General features: G+C 48.8%; 4 protein-coding genes across 4 annotated transcripts; 2 read left to right on the forward strand and 2 right to left on the reverse strand.

Annotated features, from left to right (window-relative positions):
• Positions 1–1,337: 1,337 nt before the first annotated feature.
• BGW36DRAFT_423771 (putative glutamate synthase Glt1) lies at positions 1,338–7,991 on the forward strand (the record flags this gene model as incomplete). The annotated part of the gene is made up of 6 exons (XM_046219873.1): positions 1,338–1,510; positions 1,575–1,615; positions 1,663–5,008; positions 5,062–5,861; positions 5,917–7,789; positions 7,847–7,991. The coding sequence occupies 6 exons, from the start codon at positions 1,338–1,340 to the stop codon at positions 7,989–7,991; spliced, it is 6,378 nt and encodes a 2,125-aa protein (XP_046077269.1).
• Positions 7,992–8,376: 385 nt separating this feature from the next.
• Positions 8,377–9,187, reverse strand: BGW36DRAFT_370964 (uncharacterized protein). Its single transcript, XM_046215303.1, has one exon. The coding sequence runs from the start codon at positions 9,136–9,138 to the stop codon at positions 8,518–8,520; it is 621 nt and encodes a 206-aa protein (XP_046077270.1). The 5' UTR covers positions 9,139–9,187; the 3' UTR covers positions 8,377–8,517.
• A 157-nt stretch (positions 9,188–9,344) lies between these two features.
• On the forward strand, positions 9,345–12,183 carry BGW36DRAFT_370966 (putative RNA12 protein). The gene is made up of 3 exons (XM_046215304.1): positions 9,345–9,630; positions 9,682–11,454; positions 11,511–12,183. Exons 1-3 carry the CDS (start codon positions 9,417–9,419, stop codon positions 12,065–12,067), a joined length of 2,544 nt encoding a protein of 847 aa, XP_046077271.1. The 5' UTR covers positions 9,345–9,416; the 3' UTR covers positions 12,068–12,183.
• Positions 12,095–15,816, reverse strand: BGW36DRAFT_404462 (uncharacterized protein). The gene is made up of 6 exons (XM_046218934.1): positions 15,668–15,816; positions 14,380–15,617; positions 13,668–14,328; positions 13,508–13,617; positions 12,947–13,448; positions 12,095–12,892 (listed from the first exon to the last, which is right to left on the reverse strand). The coding sequence occupies exons 2-6, from the start codon at positions 15,496–15,498 to the stop codon at positions 12,252–12,254; spliced, it is 3,033 nt and encodes a 1,010-aa protein (XP_046077272.1). The 5' UTR covers positions 15,499–15,617; positions 15,668–15,816; the 3' UTR covers positions 12,095–12,251.
• Between the last annotated feature and the right edge of the window lie 544 nt (positions 15,817–16,360).

The following is a 16,360-nucleotide window of genomic DNA, read 5'->3' on the forward strand; positions in this document are numbered from 1 at the left end:
CGGGTAGTGCACCACTCTGAGTCGTAGTATTTGTATTAGTATTCACTATTCAGCGTACTTGATGCTAAATAACGAAATGCTAATGGCAGATGGTAAGTAAATAGTAAAAGTAAATATTAAAAATGCTTCTAATTCTCTAGCATGCAGCTCGCGAGGATTGCTATTGTACGAGGCTAGCATGCCGAAGAGCCCGGCAGCATACTTCGGCCCGTAAATCTCGGCCGATGCATTCCACAGATGGACTTCGAGTGTATTATTGCTAACTTACTGGTATTCGCTGACAATTACAATTGTGTGTGAATTTTACTCTGGGTAATGTCAGCCACTCCGGTCGGCGGCGTCCGCGACGTGAAGAAGAATGATTAAAATACGCGGTACCAGCGCGTACGGGATATAATACGGGCTCCTCCCCCACCCGGTGGGGCTTGACGTCGACCAGCAGCAAAGTCTTGTCGCAAACTCCGCCGCGCTGATTGGCCCGCGCACGCTTATCTCTTGCCCTGTTGTCTGCCATTGCCAATTTCATGCTGCGTATTATTGCTGTTGCGCCTGCGATCGCATCGAGATGCGCACGAGTATGCGCATCTTGAAGACCACCGTAGCTGCAGCGCTTATAGTAGAGGGAGCTGTGCTGACAGGCTTCGACTGGCCAGGGCATGGAATCGTTCGACAATGGGCGTAAAATCCAAGCGAAAACGGCCTCCGAACACGCAACGGGAGTAAATTTTAGGGCAGGCTCCGTAATAAAATAGACAACAAACAGCTCCCCTCCCGATGCGGACGGACGGACTGACTGACTGCCAGAAGGGAAAAAAATAGTTCCCAGCCAGCCAGCTTCAAGGGATTAGGAACCCATTGGACCTGGAGGCAGAACCTCACTGGCCCATTCGCCACTCCTCGTCCTCGAGCTCTGCCAAAAACCCCACAGAGCATAGGCTTTGGTCGTTTCTCTGGCTCATCCAGCAACTTCTCTCGGAGACAGGACCATCGATCTCCGGCCTAGCCTTGCCCTCCCCCCTCTCCTCTTTTTTCCCTGCACTGCCTTATTTTCTTCCCGCTTTCTCTCTCTTCTTCTTCTCTTCTCTTCTCTCCTACCACTTCATACCCTACATCACCAGACGCTGGGACACCTCAATCACCCTTTGCCTGTACACACCTGTCTTGTCTTCCTAGACAGCTGTTGACCCGCCCCCAGTCGTCGTGACGACACTATCGCCTGCCACCCCGCTCTCCCTTATCACCAGTGATAAAAAGAGCCCGCCAAAAAAATTTCAATCAGGCTGAAAATTTGCCCACCTCCCAATTGCTCACCTTCTCTGTCCGTCCCCGGCGGAAGAATGGGTCTCTTGGAGGAGGTCTACGGAAATGAAATAATCGAAGAGCAGGCTCCTCAGGAGTACTCCGAGTACAAGGCGCAAAATGGATATGGCTGGGCCGATGCCCTCCCGTCCAAACAGGGTCTCTACAACCCTGAGCTGGAAAAGGATGCTTGCGGTGTAGGCTTTGCTGCGTGAGTTGCCACATCTTTTTTTTTAAAAAAAAAAAAATCTTAATAATCATGCTAACTTTCACAGCCATATCAAGGGCAAAGCTAGCCACAAAATTGTCAGCGATGGTATGTTTACTCATTGAGATCGAGTTTAGCATCACTAACAATTCCAGCACGCAACCTGCTTTGCAACATGACCCATCGTGGTGCCGTCGGTTCGGATGTACGCGACGGTGATGGTGCCGGCGTGATGACTAGTATCCCGCACAAATTCTTCGTCAAGAACTTTGCTCGCGACGCGGGGCTGGAGCTACCTCCCCTGGGCCAGTATGCTGCTGGCAACTTGTTTTTCAAGCCAGATAATGAGACCCTCAAGGAGTCCATCACGACTTTCGAGGAAATCGCAGAGTCGCTCGGTCTGCGAGTGCTGGGCTGGCGAGAGGTGCCACGCGACTCGACCCTACTGGGACCTGCCGCCTTGTCTCGCGAGCCTGTGATCATGCAGCCATTTGTCGTGCTCAGCGCTGCCTATGGAAGTGGGAACAAGCCCGAGATCATCGACCCCGAAAAGTTTGACAGCCGTCTCTTTGAGCGACAGTTGTATGTTTTACGAAAGCGTGCCACAAACGTCCTGGGCCTCGCGAACTGGTTCTACCTCTGCTCTCTCAGCAACAGAAACATCGTCTACAAGGGCCAATTGGCTCCCGTTCAGGTGTATGAGTACTACCATGACTTGGTCAACGTTGACTACGAGGGCCATTTCGCTCTTGTACATTCTCGTTTCTCAACCAACACATTTCCATCTTGGGATCGTGCGCAGCCTTTACGATGGGCCGCTCATAACGGTGAAATTAACACATTGCGAGGGAACAAGAACTGGATGAGGGCGCGAGAGGGTGTGCTCAAGTCGGACATCTTTGGTGAGGAACTCGATCTGCTATACCCAATTGTCGAGGATGGTGGCTCCGACTCTGCCGCCTTTGACAACGTTCTCGAACTGCTCATGATCAACGGTGTCCTCTCCTTGCCAGAGGCAGTCATGCTGATGGTTCCCGAGGCCTGGCAAAACAACCCTGCCATGGACCCAGCCAAAGCTGCTTTCTACGAATGGGCTGCTTGCCAGATGGAACCCTGGGACGGCCCAGCCTTGTTCACATTCTCTGACGGTCGTTACTGCGGTGCTAACTTGGACCGAAATGGTCTTCGTCCCTGCCGATTCTATGTGACTGACGACGATCGTATCATCTGTGCCTCCGAAGTCGGTACCATTAGCTTGGACCCCGAGTCTATCGTGCAAAAGGGCCGCCTGCAGCCTGGTAAGATGTTGCTAGTCGACACTGTTGCTGGCCGCATCATTGATGATGCTGAACTGAAACAAACTGTCGCCCACCGCCAAGATTTCCGTGCCTGGCTAGATAAGGAATTGCTTACCCTTCCTGCAATTGAAAAGTCTTTAATTTCACAGAACCAGGATCTGTCTACTTCGCTGGATCCTTCTACCCTCCAAACCGATGTCAGGCTTAAGGCATTTGGCTATTCATACGAGCAAGTCAGCTTACTCTTGGCTCCCATGGCTGCTGATTCTAAGGAAGCTCTGGGCTCTATGGGTAACGATGGTCCTCTAGCCTGTTTAGCCCAGCAACCTCGTTTGCTGTATGAATACTTCCGACAGCTCTTTGCCCAGGTCACCAACCCTCCCATTGATCCTATTCGAGAGGCCATTGTCATGTCACTAGAGTGCTATGTCGGTCCACAGGGCAATTTGCTGGAGATTGACTCCACCCAATGCCACCGTTTGATGCTGCCATCTCCTATTCTCACCCTGAACGAGTTCCAATCTCTCAAAAACACCACCAAAGTTCACCCTGACTGGCCTGTAAGAGTCATTGATATCACCTTTGAGAAGTCAAAGGGCATTCAGGGTTACTTGGATGTTCTCGACACCATCTGTGAAGCCGCCACCGAGAGTATCCAAAACGGCGACAAGATTCTCATTCTCTCTGACAGAGCCACTTCTGCCCAACGCGTACCAGTCTCTGCTCTTCTCGCTACTGGTTTAGTTCACCATCACTTGGTCCGCAACAAATGGAGATCTTTGGCTGCCTTGGTAGTTGACACCGGAGAGGCTCGTGAGGTTCACCACATGTGTGTTCTTCTTGGATACGGTGCCGACGCAATTTGCCCATACCTCGCCATGGAATGCATTCTCAAGATGAACCGCGAGAAACTCATTCGCAAGCCATTGACTGACGAGCAAGTTCTTTTGAACTACAAGGCGTCTGTCGATGGCGGTATTCTCAAAGTCATGTCCAAGATGGGTATCTCCACCTTGCAGTCTTATAAGGGTGCTCAGATTTTTGAAGCTCTCGGTATCGATGATGCTGTCATCGATCGCTGCTTCGCAGGCACTGCTAGCCGTATTCGAGGTGTCACATTCGAGCTTATCGCTCAGGATGCCTTCGCTTTCCACGAACGTGGCTATCCTTCTCGTTCTATCATTGAAATTCCTGGCTTGCCCGAATCCGGTGAATACCACTGGCGTGATGGTGGCGATCCTCATGTCAACGACCCAACGAGTGTTGCCAATATCCAGGACGCCGTACGATCAAAGAACGACAAGTCTTACGAAGCGTATGCTCGCTCAGAGCACGAGGCTATCAAGAACTGCACTCTCCGTGGCATGCTAGACTTTGACTATGACCAACGTACCCCCATTCCCATTGACCAGGTTGAGCCATGGACTGAAATCGTGCGCCGTGTTGTCACTGGTGCCATGTCGTACGGATCCATCTCTATGGAATCCCATTCGACCTTGGCCATTGCTATGAATCGTTTGGGTGGTAAATCTAATACCGGTGAAGGTGGTGAAGACCCAGAGCGAAGCAAGAGAATGGAGAACGGTGATACAATGCGTTCCGCCATCAAGCAGATTGCTTCTGGACGATTCGGTGTCACATCCAACTATCTCGCTGATGCTGATGAGCTACAGATCAAGATGGCTCAGGGTGCCAAGCCCGGTGAGGGTGGTGAGCTTCCTGGCCACAAGGTGTCGGGCCCTATCGCTCGTACTCGTCATTCTACCCCTGGTGTCGGTCTTATTTCACCACCTCCTCACCACGATATCTATTCCATTGAAGATCTGAAGCAGCTCATCTACGATCTGAAGTGCTCCAACCCTCGTGCTCGCGTGTCTGTTAAGCTTGTATCTGAGGTCGGTGTTGGTATCGTTGCTTCTGGTGTCGCCAAAGCTAAGGCCGATCATATCTTGATTTCTGGCCACGACGGTGGTACTGGTGCCTCTCGATGGACAGGTATCAAGGCAGCGGGTCTGCCCTGGGAATTGGGTCTCGCTGAGACCCACCAGACTCTTGTTCTCAACGATCTTCGTGGTCGTGTCGTTGTTCAAACCGACGGTCAGCTGAGAACCGGTCGCGATGTCGCTATCGCTTGCTTGCTTGGTGCTGAGGAATGGGGATTTGCTACAACTCCTCTAATTGCTATGGGTTGCATCATGATGCGGTAAGACTACCTTGACTTATTAAATCGCAGCACTTGCTAACTCAACCCTATAGAAAATGCCACTTGAACACGTGCCCTGTTGGTATCGCTACCCAAGACCCTGAGTTGCGCAAGAAATTCCAGGGTACTCCCGAGCACGTCATCAACTTCTTCTACTATGTTGCAAACGAACTTCGTGCTATCATGGCCAAACTTGGTATTCGCACCATCAACGAGATGGTTGGTCGCGCAGAATTACTCAAAGTCCGAGATGACATTCGCTCCCCTAAACAGGAGAACATTGACTTGTCTCTAATCCTAACCCCCGCTCACTCTCTGCGCCCAGGCGTCGCTACTTACAATGTGCGCAAGCAGGATCACCGTCTTCATGTTCGACTGGATAATAAGCTCATCGCTGAATCTGAATTGGCGCTGGAAAAGGGTCTCCCCTGCAGAGTTGAGTGTGATGTTGTCAACACCGACCGAGCTCTTGGCGCTACTCTTTCTTATCAGGTCAGCCGCCGCCATGGAGAAGCTGGCTTGCCTCAAGACACCATCCATGTCAATATTAAGGGATCCGCTGGTCAATCATTCGGTGCCTACCTGGCTCCTGGTGTCACATTGGAGCTCGAAGGTGATTCCAACGACTATGTCGGTAAGGGCTTGTCTGGTGGTCGTCTGATTATCTACCCTCCCCGAGGCGCAGTCTTTAAAGCGGAGGAGAACATTCTTATCGGTAACGTTTGTCTCTACGGTGCCACTGCTGGTACTTGCTACTTCCGTGGTGTAGCTGCGGAACGATTTGCTGTTCGCAACTCTGGTGTTACTGCCGTCGTTGAAGGTGTCGGTGACCATGGTTGCGAGTACATGACTGGTAAGTTCTACCTCTACGGCCCGTAAATAGTGGCCTTTAATTAACATGTTTCTAGGCGGTCGAGTTCTCATTCTCGGATCAACTGGCCGTAACTTTGCCGCTGGTATGTCCGGTGGAATTGCCTATGTTCTCGATGTCAACCAGGATTTCTACTCCAAGATCAACATGGAAATGGTTGAAGTGTCCGGCTTGGAAGATCCTGCTGAAATTGCTTTCGTCCGCGGTCTTATCGAAGACCACCACCATTACACTGGATCCGAACTCGCCGCTCGCATTCTTTTGGACTTCAACCGCGCTCTTCCTCGATTTGTCAAGGTTCTTCCTACTGACTACAAACGCGTCCTCTTGGAGGAAGCCGCCAAGGCAGAGGCAGCCAAGAAAGCAGAATTCACCCTACCTAAGCTACCAAGCACCCCTGTTCCCGTGGAAGAGAAGCAGCACAAACACGAGGACGAATCAAAGAAGAGCGACCTTCTCGATATTGAGGACAGCGTGAGCGACTCCAAGGTCGAGAAGAAGCGCACCGCTCTTATTCTCGACAAGACCCGTGGGTTCATGAAATATAATAGACGCAGCGAGAAGTACCGTAACCCAGCGACTCGTACCCGCGATTGGGCCGAGCTTTCCAGCCGCTTGACGGAAGACGAGCTCAAGTATCAGTCCGCACGCTGCATGGACTGCGGTGTTCCTTTCTGTCAATCCGATACTGGCTGTCCTATCTCCAACATTATTCCCAAGTGGAATGAGCTTGTCTTCCAGAACCAATGGCAGGATGCTCTCAACAGGCTGCTCATGACAAATAACTTCCCCGAGTTCACTGGTCGTGTGTGCCCTGCTCCTTGTGAGGGAGCTTGCGTTCTCGGCATCAACGAGGACCCAGTCGGCATCAAATCTATTGAATGCGCTATTATTGACCGTGGTTTCGAGATGGGCTGGATGATCCCGCGACCTCCACCGGTCAGAACTGGAAAGACTATTGCCATCATCGGTTCTGGCCCTGCTGGTCTTGCTGCTGCTGATCAGCTCAACCGCGCCGGCCACTCAGTCACTGTTTACGAGCGTGCTGATCGCATTGGCGGTCTATTGATGTATGGTATTCCTAACATGAAGCTTGACAAGAAGGTTGTTCAGCGCCGCGTTGACCTTATGGCTGCTGAGGGAGTCAAATTTGTTACAAGCACTACTGTTGGCCCTGATTCCGAAATTAGCATGCAATCATTGCGTGATTCCAATGATGCTGTTATCATTGCCACTGGTGCCACCGTTGCTCGTGATCTCAAGATCCCAGGCCGCGAACTTGATGGCGTTCACTTTGCCATGCAATTCCTCCACAAGAACACCAAGTCTTTGCTCGACTCTGCCCATGCTGATGGAGCCTACATCTCCGCCAAGGATAAGCACGTTGTTGTTATCGGCGGTGGTGATACTGGTAACGATTGCATTGGTACCTCCGTCCGCCATGGCGCCAAGAGCGTGGTCAACTTCGAATTGCTCCCCCAACCTCCCCCAGAGCGTGCCCTTGACAACCCATGGCCACAATGGCCTCGTATTTACCGTGTTGACTACGGTCACTCCGAAGTCAAGACCCACATGGGCAAGGATCCTCGTGAATACTGCATCATGTCCAAGGAGTTCGTTGACGACGGTAATGGAAATGTCAAGGGCATCAACACTGTCCGTGTTGAATGGACCAAAAGCGCTAGTGGCGGCTGGGATATGAAGACCATTGAGGGCAGCGAGCAATTCTTCCCTGCCGACCTGGTCATGTTGTCCATGGGTTTCCTAGGTCCTGAGGATCGTCTGCTTGGTGAAGAAATTGAGCGTGATGCCCGTAAGAACGTAAAGACTGCTCCTGGCCAGTATTCCACCAACATCCCCGGTGTCTTTGCTGCCGGTGATTGCCGCCGTGGCCAGTCTCTTATTGTCTGGTAAGTTACACCGTTGTTAATTTCACGATGAGGATGTTCATACTAACGTGCATGCAGGGGTATCAACGAAGGTCGTCAGGCCGCTCGTGAAGTTGACACATACCTCATGGGAACTGGCTCTCTCCTTCCCGTCACTGGTGGTATTGTCCGTCGGCCCGCTGCTGATGCTGTTCCTCAGACCGTTCAGGTTGTTTCTGCTTAAACCCAACCCAAAAGTTAAGCAGCAAAAATTAAAAATGAGCTCATCTAATGATGAACCAGCTCTTATGATCAAAAATAGGTGTCTATGATCATTTAAATACCCAAGTTACTGTTACAGGCGTCTTTCCTATGTCTTTAGTCTATGATGCATGACAGCGCTTTATGAAAATGGAACGGAGGCGATATGCACAATATGTTTCTTTCTTTTTGTTACATGCTGTTTCTAGATCACGGATGCTTATGCTTTGTTGTATGTCTAAGATATGTCTTGTTGCATTTCCTTACTTCGATCTGTGAATATTGGTTTCTGGTGCAATACATTAAGTTAGATTTACTCCTTCACCAGTAAGCAATGTAGTTAAGCAGTGTAGTGTTTTGAATAAAAGATGGTTATATCATTGATATTTGTAGGACTGCAAAGGGTATATCTATGATACATGTCTGGCTTATTTGTACAAAATAACAAACAGAGTTGAGAAAAATCGTTAAAAGACCTCATAAAACCTCCCAGCACCTTTTCTTTCCTATCATCGCTGCCCCATAGCCTGCTCCTCCTTCAACTCCTTCTCAAACACCTCGAAATCCCCTTTAAATGCATCCACCAACGGCTCCGTTCGCAAATCCCAGACATCCTCACTACTCGGCCCGGTCTTATACTTAACCGCCTTTTTGCGGTTATGATTTCGGATAATCTCCTTGCGCACATTATCCGGGTACGAGCGCGTCTTCATACACAGCCAGAAATTCTCCCAGTGCTCACTACACGACCGTAGCTCGCCATACCGATACACATTCACCCATTGTCCGCCAAACGATTGACAGAAGAATGCGTAGTCGAAGGCGGATCGGCAGGACATGGTGTCGGCATATAGTGAGTCTGGGGATATGGATTTGGGTGAACTGTTCGCATTGGTGTGTGAAGATGAAGCGGTTTGTGTGGATTCTGGAGTTGAGTTGTTGGATTCATCGGTCCATTCGAGACTCGCGAGGAATTCGCGGAGTTCTGCGTCTGCTCGTTCGTCACGGGTTGACGGTAGTGAGGGCTTTGAGGGTTCGGACTCAGGTTGAGGAATTGACGGTGTGGGGTCGCTTGTTGGAGGTTGCGTATAATCCTTTTGAGAGGAGGAGGAATTCCACCACCAGCCCATCTTGTTATTATTAAATATCCAAGGGTGTGGGCGTCGATGAAGGTCGCTGGTTGATAGTTGATGCTGGAAGAAATTATTCTGCCGGAATATATTACTACAGATGTCCGGGTGACAATACCGTACGGATGCTTGGCGCTTCTGTCGCGGAGGGTCGGTAAGAATCGGTATTGTCCCGGCGTCGACGTCATAAACGGCCAGAGCTTCCTCCTCATTCGTATAAACCGGAAGGCTTCCCTTACACTGACAGCGAATGGGCAGGTGCATATATCGGCTCCAGAATGATACGGGTACCCTTTACGACCCGGGGCTGGCAGAGGCCATCAGCTCGCTGCTTCGCCTTCAACTCATCCAGACCAGCGCTGTGGAGCTCACGTTATGCTGCTGTTTCTACAGGCGCGCGATCCAACTCTACGGCTGTTGGGTCTGTGAATGATATCCTTGAACAAGGCCATATTCCGATCTCTGAAAACGAAGGGCTTTTATATATCAATAGTAAGATTGACTATGAAGCTACTGGGACGCTAGTGTATTGATCAAGAGTAGATATTGCCCCGCTGAGGCTTCAATGGCTTTACAGGCTTTTATGGGCTGGCGAGCCTCAGGCTATTGACAATGTCCTGAAACGCGTCGACAAGCCGTCGTATGCCGCAGCGGACAACTGGTCAGTCGTACGGCGCGCCCTACCGTCTGATTTACACGTCACGGTCAAACAAGTCCTGCCTCGTCTAAACGAAGGCGGGTTGTTCGTGAAGTACTCACTACCCGCCGGCAAAACCAGACAAGATATAGCTACTGCCGTCGAGGCTCATCTACAGAAACACCCTATCCGCCCCTGGTTCAATCCCCTAGACCGTGTCGGTATCGGCCATGTATTGGGGAAACCGTGGATTGAGGATATGTACCGGCTTCCAAGTTCAAGAATCAAAATCGAGTTTCTTGCCCCTAACAACAATGCGTCTGACTCGACACCAACTGAATTAACTCAAGAAGCTTTGTATTCGATTTTCCGTCGATATGGGAAAATCAAGGATATAGAGCGGCAGCCGTCAGATTCAAAGGTTTTGCCCAAATATGCCATGTTGGATTTTGCGAGAGTGAAATATGCTATTCTTGCGAGGAACTGTATTCATGGGACAACGATTCCTCAGGCCGGCGAAAATGGCGGCAAAGGTGTGACTTTGTTAAAGATTACATACGAACGAAAGATCAGGGCACACTACATAAAAGACTGGATTTTTGGTCACCCACGTATCGTGATTCCGGCCATCGCAGCATTGATTGCTGGCATCACCGTACTTGTTTTTGACCCCATTCGCACCTTTTTCATCAAAATGAAGGTGAAGTATTCACTGAATGCGGACGACAAGGCTTTGTGGACGTGGATTCGAGCGGAAGTCCGCAAGGCTAATATACTCTCCTTTGGAAGCCGCAAGAAGGAAAGAAATATTTTAAGAGCTATTTGGGATGATAGGAAGGAGGACATTGCCCAGCTGCAATCTTGGCTTGGCGAGAATGGGAACACATTTATAGTCGTGCAAGGACCTCATGGTTCAGGGAAAAGGGAGATTGTCGTGGATCAGGCTTTGAAAGACCGGAGGCATAAGCTTCTCATCGACTGTAAGCAGATCCATGATGCGAGGGGGGATACTCAGACCATTTCTGTTGCTGCACAGCAGGTCGGCTATCGCCCCGTCTTTTCCTGGATGAATAGCATCAGCAGTTTCATAGATTTGGCCGCTCAAGCTGTCATCGGTACCAAGGCTGGGTTTTCTGAGACACTCGACTCTCAACTGAGCAAGATATGGAATAATACTGCCAGTGCTCTCAGGCAGATTGCGCTCGAGAACAAGAAGAACGACGACAGGGATAATGGGCTGTCGGAGGAGGAGTATTTAGAGGCACACCCAGAACGACGACCTGTCGTTGTTATTGATAATTTCTTACACGGAGTTCACGAAGGAAGTATAGTCTACGATAAGATCGCGGAATGGGCTGCTGCATTAGTTACGAGTAACATTGCACATGTCATTTTCCTCACGCCCGATGTCTCATATTCCAAATCCCTGAGCAAGGCGCTGCCTACCCAGGTCCTTAGGTCGATTTCTCTGGGCGACTGCTCTCTCGATGTCGGTAGGAATTTTGTACTGCGTTATCTGCGAGATAGCGAGGGCGAGGAGGAGAAGTTGGACGAGAAAACTAAACCAACTGCGCCACCAGGATTGGAAGATCTCGACGAATGCATTAACATCGTTGGTGGCCGTTTGACGGACTTGGAGTTTATGGCGCATAGAATCAAGGCCGGCGAAAGCCCTAAAAGCAAGTTCCTTCCAACACCCAACCTTCTAATGAATACTAACTATGCCCGCCGACAGAAGCGGTCGAGCACATAATTGAACAGGCCGCCACAGAGATCTTGAAGATGTATGTTTTCGACGTAGATGGCCCCAAAGACCGCCGTTGGACCCGCGAACAAGCGTGGTACATGATCAAGCAAATAGCCGAGAACAAAGACGGGGCCACCTCGTACAGCCGCATCTTGCTTTCTGACCTGTTCAAGGTGAACGGCGAGGCTATCATCTCCGCACTCGAGCAGGCGGACCTCATCACGGTCAAATCCTCCAACGGCCGCCCATCAGTAATCAAACCAGGTCGTCCAGTATATCACGCCGCATTCAAACATCTCACTGAAGACCAAGTACTGCGCAGTCGTCTTGACCTTGAGATTCTGAAGTTGCTCATTGATACCGAGAATAAGAATGTTAGTAAGTATGAAGATGAGCTTCAGTTGCTTGGAAACTTGAAGAAGTATCCTGTGGAGCTATACGCGAGGATACAATGGGTCTCGCAGAAGTTGCAGAAGGCACAGGCCAGCTTGGAGAAATACGAGAAGCAGAGTGTATCTTTGACAGAGGTGTTGCGGACGAATTGAGCATACCAAAGGCTGTAGTATAGGAATAGATATAATTCTCAGCTCTAGTAGTAGTTCTATACTTATTATAGGCTCTATATGAAAAAATAAACATATGATAAATACATTCCGATTAACACTACAGAAGCGATTTAACTCAAGTTTCACACCCTTAGCTTCAAAACTCATTCGCAAATATGAAGTCTTATGACGAAGCATCTGATGTGGTATCTTCTTGATTTTTGGAGCGTTTTTTCGACTTGCGCTTTTTGCTTTCACTTTTCTTCTTTTTCGAAGAGTCAGTCTTCTTCTTTGACTTCCTTTTGTCCTTATCAGAGTCAGTTTCCTCCTCGCTAGGTGCGGAGAAGTTAATGCTACCATCCGAGTCCTCTTCAGAGGTGGACGGCAGCTCGTCCAGATCCAGCGTACGATTCTTCGTTGGGCGACGCTTCAGCTTCTGTATTTGGTCGTCCAGCCCAAAATTGTCTGCTCGGACTTGCTGCTGCTGGTTCATGGCTGCTAATGTCTCACCGCCCTGGGTTTCGAGAAGATATTCATCAAACTTTTTAGCTACACGGCTGACTTGGCGCAGGTGGGATGCTGTCAATGTCGGCTTCTGGCCTTCTTTACCACCGTTATTTTGCCCCTCAAACTCGGCTAGTGCGATTGCCGTTTTGAAAGCGTTGTATATCTGGCGACCATTCCATCGGCTGTTCTCGTCAGAGCGGAAGAAGTGCTTTTTTGCAAATCCGAGAATTTCATCTTTATCAACGTCTACTCTCGATTGTGAGCGTTTCAGGTTAACTTGCCAAATCAACTTGGACGTTTTCCAGTCAAGTGGAGGGTCTAGACGGAACAGTCAGCTCACAATGTTAGCTCTTTCAAGAAAAAATCACTTACAATATAAGCTTATATGGATACGGGACTTAAATGCCTCATCGATAGTACCGACACGATTAGTTGTCAGGAACAGAATGCCCGAGTAAAACTCTAGAACGCGCAAAAAGACTGACACCATGGCATTTCGTGTCAGGTCTTGCAAATTCCTCTTAGCGAGGAAGACCTCGGCTTCATCAAGCAAGAGCACGCAACCCCAACGATGCGAATTTGTGAAGATTTGCTCCAGATTCCTCTCTACCTCAGCAGCAGTACCTCCAACATCACCACATGTCACAAGTAAAAGCGGTCTTCCAGTAGCTTCGGCGATTGTCTCAGCAGTCGAGGTTTTACCAACCCCAGGAACGCCATGCAGCAAGATTATAAGGCCTCCGCCCTTGCCCTTTACAATGCTGAGAGTATCCTGCTGGCTATTTATTTCGCTAATCAACTGTGAATCTGCCCGGTTAATTACTGGACGCTCTTCCTCGGTCTTCTGTTCCACCGGTCTAGATCCCATAGAATGCTACCTACATGTTAGGACAAGGAGAGTATGGAATTGTTCTTGGAAGATGATCTACTTACCTGACCAATCAAGGACTTGATCAAATTCTTGTAACTCTCTGGTAGGACCAAATCGTCGAAAGCCTCCTTATTCAAAGTGATCTCTTTGATCAAGTTAATGTCGCATCTACCTGTAACAACCTATCAATAATTGGTTCGAATCCTTGGAGATGATACTTACAATACTTCCTGCTGCGAAGAATGTATGCATAAACCGCACCCGGAAGAAGACGCAGCTCTTCGTCCGTCAGATCTTCGGAATTCATCTCCTGTGACGGAGCGCTGAGAAATCTATGTTTAGAGAAAAGTTTATCTGTTTTATCGCAGTCGTAAATATGATCATTATAGAGAGTTAAGTCAGGATCTTCAAACATTCCGAACACCTCCGTAACTTCGGTCTCTTTAGTTTGGCTTAAGGGGCGGAGTCCAAAGGTTCGGCCCATACCGTCGTTCTGATGGTCATCTTCATCTATCTGTTGAGAGGGTTGATTAATAACAGGGGCTAGCTTGAAGTCGATGATGACTCGACTGTCTATATCTTCTCTTTCAAGATCAAGGCTCATACCCCGATACTCACGGTGAGCTACGCCTACTGTGGTCAAGCTTCGGAAATTCAACCCTCTATTCAAGAGTAATTGCATTGCTGCGGTTCTTTTTTGCTCCGAAAAAAAGCGAATAGGAAACACTTTCAAAGAGGTGATTGGTATTTCCCCAGTAAACCTCGGGATTTCGTGCTTCACTTGGATAAGACGAAACTTCTTTCCATCAAAATCAAGATGAAATGCGTCAATTGTGAATGGAGACACTTTGTGAAGCGCGTTCACATCCTCAGGTCTATACCACTGTCCTTAAATTAGACTTAAATTTTGCGCCGGTCAGGCTGGATGACTTACACGGAAACCCTTGGTTGAATTTGGGAGTTTAGCCCGGCCTCCACTAACCTTCATAACTTGAGTTGCTTGTGGCGGCTCATTTCGATTTTGACTTTGATAGTAAATGGTTTCTCCTGGTGGGAAAAGATGCCATAGATGACAGAATAAAATCTTCTCTGCCGTTCCGTCCTTGATGGAATTGGCCACTTCAATTTCTGGTGCTAGGTTCGTCTCAAGGAGCTCGATAAAGCACCGATAGTGCGCTATCTTTTCTTGCACAAGCTCGACATCTTCCTCTTCTTTACTCTTGGATGCCTTGCTTTTGCTGGGAGGGGTTTGATCTTTCTCTGTCGGAGGAGTCCCATTGCTTTCCTTGAGAGGTGGCTCTGGCTTTGTCTCCAGGGCCTCGGTCTCGCTATCATTGGCCTTAAAAGCAAGAGCCGTCTTTGCGTTTGTCAACTCTTCTTCTAAAGTTTTTTCATATCCTTTTATTTCTTCCAAGTTGTCGACAATGATTTTGTAAGGGTGCAGTAACTGACACTTCTGCGGTAAAACCACATTGGCGGTTTCATTGAGGACATCTAATATGTGTTCAGAATTAATGCGGATGCGGTAAGGGATTTCGGAGTATTTAGCTGGGATCTTCTTCTCTGTGTTGGTTGGCAGTCCCAAGTCACCCATGTCAGCGACAACATCGATAACAAATGATTTAGGTTTCGTTTTTCGTCTTTTGATATCTTTCTTCTTTTGCTCGTCGCTCTTGTTTTCCCATTCCCTTTCGGAAAGTTGAAGTTTGACCCATTGCGGCCAGGAGAGACGATTCAGACTAGGAATTAGGGGGGCGTTCTCATCTAGCTCGGATTCTGTTGTGTCTTTTTTGTCCTTGTTTTTCTCCTTTCCTTTATCATCCTCCGTTGCTTTATCCTCCTTTTCCTCCTTTTTTTCTTTCGTCTCACTCTCTGAGTGTCCTTGTTTCGCTAAAAGCTCTTGGTACTTCTTCTCTATACCCTCTAGGCGGCTCTCCAGAAGGTTGAGATTTTCCACCAATTTCATAGATAACGGTGAGGTCGACCCTTCAGAAATCTCTCCATCTATCACCGTAGAAGATTCGATAATGGCACATTCCTCAACCGCCATCATACAAGCGTTATTTCAACCCTGACGAAGATAATAGTGTTCGTAAATTTCTAGGTTTCGTGTGGTGTTGAGCTAGCTGCGGAGCAGATGACTAGCAAGGCTGATGGTTTCGCTTAATGTCCCTGTAGTCGTGTTAAACAACTACTCAGGGGAGTTTTCTAGATCCATATACCTTGTTTCGTTCTCGAAGAAACTGCAGAATGGAGTCCTGGCAATATATAGATTGATACTCCAGGTATCTTCCGCTCCTAATTCACTCTGCCGATAGCTTTCAGGTGCTCCTGAAAGTAGTCAACATTTCTAGTAGCTTCTGTTATTTTTATCTTCCACACCGTCTGTTATTTCCCGCGAATCACAAAAAGTTTTTAAGCAAGCCGCCCCGACCGCACGGTGCATGCGCAACGACGCTTGGTAATCAGTTTAGGAGGCCGAAATACTCCTGATATACATATACGAGGGTAAGTAGCGGGGCCGAGTCATTGAGCTTTTATCACTCATTGGAGGAGGCAGGGCTGCAGGATTCCACTGGCATGTTAGCTTGCGTGGCACTATATGTGCACGGTGAGGCTGAAAGAGCTTACTGACTCGTGAAACACGTACGACCACGCCTAGTGGCCACAAATAAAAACGAAGCCCCGACACTATTCCTGCAAGGATCTCGAAAAAGCCATTTTATGCAAGATGATTAGTATTATGAAGGTGGAGTCAGCTTTGACTTGTATCTCAGCCTGGCATAATTTAGTATGAATGTGGTTAGCATAAACGTACTCGAAAGTCCCCCAGGCCCTGGCTACTACCTGTAGAGCAATTCTTCACAGTATATCATTTGAATAACTCATCCATGCACGATTGCTTGCTGATTGCG

The sequence above is a fragment of the Talaromyces proteolyticus genome (assembly GCF_021365285.1).
Source record: "Talaromyces proteolyticus strain PMI_201 chromosome Unknown BGW36scaffold_2, whole genome shotgun sequence".
In the NCBI taxonomy this organism is placed as follows: domain Eukaryota; kingdom Fungi; phylum Ascomycota; class Eurotiomycetes; order Eurotiales; family Trichocomaceae; genus Talaromyces; species Talaromyces proteolyticus.

Coding starts and splice junctions, on each gene's coding strand:
- BGW36DRAFT_370964 (XM_046215303.1), bottom strand. CDS start 9,138: ATGGGCTGGTGGTGGAATTCCTCCTCCTCTCAAAAGGATTATACGCAA.
- BGW36DRAFT_370966 (XM_046215304.1), top strand. CDS start 9,417: ATGATACGGGTACCCTTTACGACCCGGGGCTGGCAGAGGCCATCAGCT. Junction 9,631..9,681: donor AGGGCTTTTATATATCAATA/GTAAGATTGACT, acceptor GATCAAGAGTAG/ATATTGCCCCGCTGAGGCTT. Junction 11,455..11,510: donor GGCCGGCGAAAGCCCTAAAA/GCAAGTTCCTTC, acceptor GCCCGCCGACAG/AAGCGGTCGAGCACATAATT.
- BGW36DRAFT_404462 (XM_046218934.1), bottom strand. CDS start 15,498: ATGATGGCGGTTGAGGAATGTGCCATTATCGAATCTTCTACGGTGATA. Junction 14,329..14,379: donor ATTCAACCAAGGGTTTCCGT/GTAAGTCATCCA, acceptor ATTTAAGGACAG/TGGTATAGACCTGAGGATGT. Junction 13,618..13,667: donor TCTTCGCAGCAGGAAGTATT/GTAAGTATCATC, acceptor AGGTTGTTACAG/GTAGATGCGACATTAACTTG.